The sequence below is a fragment of the Podarcis filfolensis genome (genome assembly GCF_964270895.1).
Source record: "Podarcis filfolensis genome assembly, chromosome: 16".
NCBI classification, from domain to species: Eukaryota; Metazoa; Chordata; class Lepidosauria; order Squamata; family Lacertidae; genus Podarcis; species Podarcis filfolensis.
The window spans coordinates 15,867,019-15,875,448 of record NC_139620.1 but is presented as its reverse complement, the minus strand read 5'-3'; the positions used below and the strand labels follow the sequence as shown (position 1 = coordinate 15,875,448).

Sequence of the window (8,430 nt, the reverse complement as noted above, 5' to 3'; positions counted from 1 at the left end):
AGATTCTTATACCCTCCCAGCATTCCTTGAATCCTGTGCCAGGCCCCAAATGGAGATACAGGCTGGGTATTTTTTGATGCCAATAACTGCGTGTGGACTCTGCCAATAAATGTGCCTGCTCAACTCTGCCCCAAATCATATTTAATGTTAAACCGCATTTCCTGCAGCACTGATTTATCTACCTCTTAAAAAGTTCAAAAATTGAGTTCACACCCCACCAAGTGAAAACTCTTTTTTAAAAAGCAGAGGAACCCCACAGCTGTTCTTGCATGGTAGGGCAGACATTTGCCAACCTGGTGCCCTCCAGCTGTTTGGGAATGGAGCTCCTATGAGCCTCTGAAGGGCTCCAGGTTGGGAACAGTCCATGGAGGGGCTAAGAAAGACCCTCTAGACCATGGGTAGGCAAACTAAGGCCTGGGGGCCGAATCCGACCCAATCGCCTTCTCAATCCGGCCCATGGGCGGTCCAGGAATCAGTGTGTTTTTACATGAGTAGAATGTGTGCTTTTATTTAAAATGCATTTCTGGGTTATTTGTGGGGCATAGGAACTCATTCATTTTTTCCCTTCAAAATATAGTCCAGCCCCCCCCCCCCAAGGTCTGAGGAACAGTGGACTGGCCCCCTGTTGAAAAAGTTTGCTGACCCCTGGTCTAGACTGAGAGTCTGGAGAGCTTTTGCTACAGCAGTCAATATGGGGTTAGCTGGACCCATGGGCATAGGCAGGGGGGACAGCTGCCCCCCATCAAGTAAATAAATAAAAAAACTAACTGAACAATTACGTCACAGATACATCTGTTCTGCCCCCCACAACATAAAGCCTGGCTACACCCATAGCTGGACCAGTGGAGTCTCACTCAGCAGAAGATAGAAACTTATATTTGTATTTTAAACTTAGACCTTCCCCTTGTTTCTAAATCTCACCACAGCTTGCCCGGGACTCACTGGGAGAGAGGACTTGGAAAATACCCAACTCGGGACCTTAGTTCCGCTGTCTTTCAAATGGAATTTCAGGGTGGTTGTGAGAGGTGAACATGGGAAGCAGCCTTATACCCAGTCAGTCCATCTAGCTTAGCATTGTCTACACTGACCGGCAGCAGCTCTCTGGAATTTCAGACAGGATCTCTGCCAGTCGTACCTGGAAATGCCAGCAGGGACTGAACCTGGGACCTTCTGCATGCCAAGCAGGTGCTCTCCTGCTGAGCTGTGGCCCTTGGCCAGGGTGAAGTCAGGGCTCTTTCCATGGGACCAAATTAATGATTAACGGTGATAAAGAAAGGAAGAAGCTGCTTTGGAAATTAAAGCCGCTGAGGGGAATGCGGAAGAAACACTTAAAGCTCTGAACCTGCCTTCTTGGGTGTAAGTTCTGTTGTGGGCTTGTTTCCAGGTAAAGCTACCTGGGATCTGCCTCCAGGAGATAACTGAAGAGTCAGGAGGGAGGGGAGGGACGCCATTTGAGTATAATTGGTTCACTCCAGACAAGTTTAGCAGCATTCAATGGGCCTACACTGGAGTAAAGAAGTCCCCCCCCTGACTTGGAAGGGGTGTGTCAACTGTTCACCACAAAACCCTCTCAGTGACAAAGGGAATAAATGGGTTTGTTTTTTTTAATTGATGGGAAGAATTGAAATATATATTGTGAGGGAAAACTTTATGGCTGGCTGTTTCCCCAGTGTCAATGACCCCCCCCCCCACGACCCAGCTGCTATTCAGGGAAATGTTTGGGTACCTCAACTGGGCCTGTGTTTTTCTCTCCACAGCTCCACAGGAGTGTCAGGTGCCATTTAGATCAGGGAAATGGTGCAGTGGAAAGGGTTAAACAGCCCCCTCCCGGCTGCCACTCCTCAGGCCCCGTCTGGCTTGAAATGACAATAATTTTAAAAGTCAGGACCTCTGTTCACAGATTCCCCACATCCAGTTTTACTGCCCATGGTGGGAAGTATTATAATATTGTTGCCCATCACCCCAATTTCTGAGCAGTGAGAGATTCCAGGCATTCCAGGTTTTGTGTTTCCTTTGGAAATGAGGCACAGAAGAGACTGTGGTGTCTTTAGAATATATGGTTTATTTACACATATACAGCCTGAGCCTAGATGGAGGGGATCACAAGACCCGAAAAGGGTCTTCTTTCTTCCATAGCCGCAACCTTGGCTTCATACAGAAATCAAACATTGCACTCAAACATTTCTTTGACTCCATCTTGCTGCTTTCCTTTTAGGTCACATCACTGCAACTCAACTCTAAACTCAGGCTTTGGCCTAACAATTTCCAAGCTGCTGTCTCACGCAGACACCCTTTGTTTCTCTAAATGGCCCATCACCCAGGCTATCAACTCATCACAGAAAACTAGCCTGGCTTATATTTTAACAGGGGTTAGAAGGATCTCTGACATTCAGCTTACTTCCTCCCCTTGCAAACTCATAAGAATCTCTTTGGCCAATTTCTGGCGTGAAATGCTACAGAATGAGGAATTTGACATAACTAATCTGGCCATAGTTGATGACCCTGGGGGGGGGGGATCTCAAGGTATCTTTCTGACCTCCATTTCTCATGATTAGTTCTAAGCAGGTAGGTGCAGGGGCTCAATCCTGCCTAACTATCATAGAAGTCCTTTCTTTTAACCACAGATGCATAGTAGCAAGAAACGCCCTCTGCATATGGTCAAGGGAGCTCTGTTATGGCGTCATAGGTGCCAAGGCTGAGCACTGGCCACAGATCCTTTGGGGGGGTCAGTTCTGGAGACCCCCAGCTCAAAGAAGCCCCCTCTAGTTCTATGATAACAAAACTTTTCTGTCAGGTCAGAAAATGATCACGAACCGGTTTTCCTCGGCATCCAGGAATCTTTGCCCCGGGGTCCTTCAGTAATTCAAGTGTTTCCTCCAACTTGCAGAGGGTCACATGAGCATTTCTACCCCAGGGATCAACTCCACTTCGGTGACTGCGTTTGGCTCCTTGGCTCTCGGCTCCAAGATGGTGGAGAGGGTAGAGTCTTCCTTCTCTTCACTGTGAGAGATCTTGCTGGGGTTCCGAGACGGGGTACGGGGCAGAGCCACCAACACACCGTCCTCCCAAGTCTTGCGGGAGGAAAAGTACTGGTAGGAAGAAGCCGCAGAAGACAGCCTCTGGAAGATCTCCTTTGTGGCTTCCCGGAACTCCTGGCGCATCAAGCAGTAAAGGACAGGATTCAGGCAACTGCTGCTGTGAGCCAAGCAGGTAGCCAGGGGGAAGATGTAATTGTGGAGGAAGTAAAAGGCATCCCCCCTGGACACCACTTCGAATTGGACCAGAGCCCCCCAAAGAGTGATCGCCTGTTTGGGGAGCCAGCAGACAAAGAAACATCCGACCACCAACTGGACGGTGGTGGCAACCTGGTTCTGCCGGTTCGGATTGCTGCCTTGGACTTGGTGGGCCTTGAGGAGCTTCAGGAGGAGGAGGTAAGAGGTCAAGATGACCACCAGTGGGACCACGAAGGTGAACACTACCTTCTGGAGGTGGTAGACGCCCAAGAGACGAGTGGTGGGGAACTTGTAGAAGCACAGTTTCATGCCGCCGTATTCCACCACTTTTGTGTAGATTGGTACGGGCACGGTGGCCACCAGAGCCAAGGCCCAGAGAGCCACAGTGATGCACTGAGCCACGCGGGGGGTCATCCTCGACCCGTCCTTGAGGGCCGAAGCCACGGACCAGTAGCGTGTGACACTCATGGCGGTCAGCAAGAACACGTTAGCATGGACGCTGAGGGTGGTGAGGGAGGGGACAGCTTTGCACATGGCCTGCCCAAAGGGCCATTTGTAGTCCAAGGCGATCTCTGTGGCCCAGAAGGGAAGGGTCAAAGAGAGCTGGAAGTCAGCCACCGCTAAGCCAAAGACGAAAATGTTGATGACCGGGGTGGGCCTGCCCTTGTGGGTCCAGATCAAGTACATCACGAGCCCATTCCCCAGGAGTCCTACTGAGCAGACCACCGAATAGATGAAAGCGATGAACATTTGCAGGCCAAACGAGATGTCTGGCGATGAGGTCAAGGCACTGCCATCCCCCACGAGGTCGAAACCTCCCATCAACGACCAGTTCCCAATTCTGGGATCCGCGAGGCTGCTGTTCCGCTCAGGCTCCCGGAGTCCGCTTGCCTGCATCTTTGAGATTGGCTGAAATCCTGCGTTGCCGCCGTGGCTGGGACCCTTGCGCCGGTCAGGCGTGGCACGTGCTGCTTCTCTCACGGCTGGAGAAAACGTCATCCGTCAAAACCTGCCGAAAACTGATTGCCATGGCTTGTTTGCATAGCCAGAGCAGAGAGGAGCCGGCCGTCGAATTCTCCCAGGCTGCGAAGGTTGGTTTGCACAGCGGGGAAGCTTGAAAAGTAGCCTTGAAGAACCCAAAGTCCATTCTTCCAGAGCCTCCCGGACTCAGCCGATGAAGAGAGCAAAGCGGTTGAGGTCCCAGGTCCTTCAGTCTTCCCCTTTGAAAAACAGGGGACTTCACTGGCATCGATGCCTGTCTCTCTCGAGTCCAGGCTGGTGTCTGTCCCTTCCTTCCTTGGGGAAATGAGAAAAAAGGATTAATTGGCAGAGCTGAGAATGTTCTAACCACGCCTTGTGTGATGGTGGACAGCCCCTCATTTAGATGGGGTGGGGCAGGGTTTCTCTTGGAGGAGGAGGAGGGCGGGGAGTAGAAAGTCCTGGCCTCTCTTCACGTGGGGTTGTTTGAACTCTTTGCTCGGTTATTTATCTTCTCTGGCACACCAAGCTTTCTTTGTGATGCAAACCAGCAGCAGAGGCAGAGGGAACTTTGAGTCAGGCCTGACGTGGCTGGCAGGACCCTGGACAAGAAGCAAGGCATTCTGGGAAACCTCTGCTGCTCTTATCGAAGGGGCTTTGCAGAAAGACCGCTTCCCAAGGAGAAAGGAGAAAGGTGCATTATCCCTCAGCCCTGCTTGGATGCTGGGGGGCTTGCAACAAAATCGCCTGAGAGAAGAATGGGCCTAGCTGAGTCTCTGCAGAGTGCCTCTGGGCTACCACTGAGTAGCCAGTTGCCTCAGTTTCCCTCACACATGTAAGATATTCACAAGCTGACTTAGATTCGCCACTTCTGGGGGTGGTCGTTAATCAATTTCAGCCGAGTTTTGTTTCTGGTGGCTAAAAGCATATTCTAATGGAACAAGGAGACTTGTCATTGGGTCGGCCTACCAAGGCTTTTGTGTAGCTGTGAGTAGGAGGAATTGTGTCAGGCGAAGCTTTCGTTGCCTCTCATACAGGGAAGAGATGAGAACTGCACTGAAGACACCGTCAAATGTGGTATAGTGGTTAAAGTATTGGACTAGGACCTAGAAAAGACCAGAGTTCAAATCCTCATTCGGCCATCATGAAGCTCACTGGGTGCCTTTGAGCTCAGTCACTGCCTCTCAGCCTAACCTACCTCACAGGGTTGTTGTGGGGATTAAATGAGGAGGGGGAGAATAATGTACACCATCTTGGAACCTGCAAACGCTTCCTCCAGCCACCCAAGTTGGGTGTTAGCAGCGAACTGATTCACCATTTTCTTTGCGACATTTAGCTCTGCTGAAAGAATTGCCTCTGGCTGTGATGCTCCAGACAGATAATCTGCCGCAGACGCCTCCAGTGCATTCCAGCCAGGAGGAGATGGTTGGATGGCTTTTGTGCTTGTTTCGGAGGGCGGGCTGTGCATATGCCACAACTGAAACTGCAGCATGTGGTTAGACTTCCAGAGAAGCCCCAATAGCTTAAAAAAAAAAGAAGTAAAGAAAACCAAGTTCCTAGTCCCTATGGTGACGAGCAAGGCATGCTTGAAAAATGCATTGGAGAAGCGTTTTCATAACATTCAAGCCTCCAAGGGGTGCCTGAATGAAGTTGTCATTAAGTGGGGAGAAAGAGTGCCCTGCATTCAGGGGAGTCTTTAGCATATGCGCCGCTGGGGTGCAAAGATCCGCCCCGCGCCCCCAAATTTAGTTTAGCCCCCAAATTAATTTTTATTATGCTTGTGTCAGACACCACACTTATGCCTTATCTCTTGTTTACAAAAGAAGGGAGGGAAAAGTACCAAACTTTTTTATTTGTTCATTTAGCACCGCTGTTATGAATGACAAGCGCCACCGCTGGCGCGGTGTGGGGCATCTTTAGTAAATGAGTGCACAAAGTCAAAAGCCCTTTAGGAAAACAGTAGGTATACATTTCGGTAATACCTATGTATATATGTATTTTGTTTTTCTAGCTTGATCAAAATTATTTATTATTTCATAACAGGTAGATAGTTAAGAGCTTAGGCGGCTTCAGCTGTGGGCGCCTGGCATCCCCCAGAATTCGGCGCCTGGGTGCCCCGCACCCCTTGCACCCCCGGGTAAAGACGGCCCTGCCTGCATTGCTCATTGCCTCACCCCACAAGGCAAAATTAACACATATATTTAGATGCATACTGGCTGGCTTTTGAGATCTCAGAACAGAATTTGCCAGAGCTTTAGACCAGGGGCAGTCAACCTTTTTATACCTACCGCCCACTAATGCATCTTTCTTGATGGTAAAATTTCCTTACCGCCCACCAGTGCTTGATGGAAGGAGGAGTCAGCTTCTGCTGTAGAACCCCCTGCCGCCCACCTAGAATCCTGAAACGCCCACTAGTGGGCAGTAGGGACCAGGCTGACAACCCCTGCTTTAGACAATTACAACCTGCAACAGAATGTTGCAGTATATCCTCCTCCTAGCCAGAGTGCTAGGTCTCAGCCAGCCAATCAGAGGACTCCGCTCTTCCCTCTCCCTTGCATTCCCCCTGCCTGTGGCTACTGAGTGTGCTCCGTCCTCATTGGATTGTTCTGGGGGTAAGGAGTTGTTGTTGTCCCCTTAGTGTTGCGTTAAAAACTTCTGGAAACTTCAGGATTCCCCCAGGCCCTCGTGGAGGCAATGGGCCTGAAGACTCACCCCATTATTTACTGGTTTGTCCAATGGGTGTGTGTGTGTGTGTGTGTGTGTGTGTGTGTGTGTCATCACTGGTCCCCCTTATGCTTATTGGCTATTCCAAGGCTAGCCAGTTTGGTGTCCGCCAGATGTTTTGGATTGCTATGCCCAGGCCATTCAGCGAAGACAGAGGCACTTTTAGTGGGTCGTTCCCTAGACCGGACAAATTGGTATGGCCTGCTCTTGGTGGGTGTTGCACTCTCTCTGAAGGAGCAGGCATGTAGCTTGGGGGTGACAACCCTTAAGTTGGACTACTGTGATGCTTTGTATATGTGGCTGCCTTTGAAGGCGGTTCAGAAAATCCAGCTGCTGCAGCATTCGGTTGCCAGATTGTTGTCTGGAGCAGGGCAGTCCGAACATATAACATCAGCCCTGGAACAAGTGCACGGGCTAAGAATTTGTTTCTGGGCTCAGTTTGAAGTACTGGTTTTGACCTATAAAGCCTTTTGTGGCTCAAGATCTCAAGGACCACCTCTCCACATGCGAACCAACCTGGATCCTATGACCATCATCTCCATGTGCCCGCTCCTTGAGAGAGCCATAGGGTGGCAACACGAGGACAGGGTCTTATCAGTGGTGACCTCCCCCCCAATTTGTGGAATACTCTCTCCTGGAAGGCACACTTGGCATTGCCTTTATCTGTTTTTAGGAACCAGGCAGAGACTTTTATATTCAAGCAGATTTTTGGCCCTTAATTCCATGGCCTCTTCTAGTAGGGTGGGATCAGGAAGTCCTGATCCATTTATCTACTTAGCTGTGCTTTTATATTTTTATTGGATGTTCTTAATTGGTTTTGCTGTAAGTCATTTTGGGTCACTCTGAGAGAGAAGCCACTAATTAATGTAACAAACACAGAAATCAGTGGCCAGACCTGTTGGATTTCTGCCTGCTATATTTCTATTACAGGAAGCTATCCTGTACAGTAATAGAAATATAGCAGGCAGAAATCCAACAGGTTTGGCCATTCAGGTGCTCAGCTCAGGAAAAGAAACTTGGAGATTCTACTTTCCAGGATTTGACTTCAGAAATTGTTATTCCTGCTAGGATTTGGCCCTGTGGGAGGGGGCGTTATTGGTTTGCTTTATTCTTGTTTTATTATGTATGTTGAACTTGTATTTTTACGCTGTGAACTGCCGTACGGATCTACAGATGAACAGTGGTGTACAGATTTAAATAAATTAATAATAATAATAATAATAATAATAATAATAATAATGTGAAGGAATTGTACCAGTCAAAGGAAATAGTGTCTCTGATCATGGGCAGATGGAACATGTTTGGGATTAGCAGGCTGAGTTTTCATCTAAAGGCCTGGTTCCCTGACAGGCCTGGCATCTGTCTTTTAAGAAACCGAGTGAAAAATTGAGACAGTGATAGGAAGTGTGGAAGTGGGAAAATAGGTCTGTAAATACAGGTAGAGAACATCAACACACAGTGAAACTGAGCAGGATTTTGGACTAGGGTGGAGAAG

General features: G+C 49.2%; 1 protein-coding gene across 1 annotated transcript; it reads right to left on the bottom strand.

The window, feature by feature from the left end:
- Nucleotides 1-2,042: 2,042 nt before the first annotated feature.
- LOC310751593 (relaxin-3 receptor 2-like) lies at nucleotides 2,043-7,909 on the bottom strand. Its single transcript, XM_083590900.1, has one exon. The coding sequence runs from the start codon at nucleotides 4,230-4,232 to the stop codon at nucleotides 2,892-2,894; it is 1,341 nt and encodes a 446-aa protein (XP_083447026.1). The 5' UTR covers nucleotides 4,233-7,909; the 3' UTR covers nucleotides 2,043-2,891.
- Between the last annotated feature and the right edge of the window lie 521 nt (nucleotides 7,910-8,430).

Bases quoted from the DNA above. Each gene is read 5' to 3' on its own strand.
- LOC310751593 (XM_083590900.1), bottom strand. From the start codon at position 4,232: ATGACGTTTTCTCCAGCCGTGAGAGAAGCAGCACGTGCCACGCCTGAC.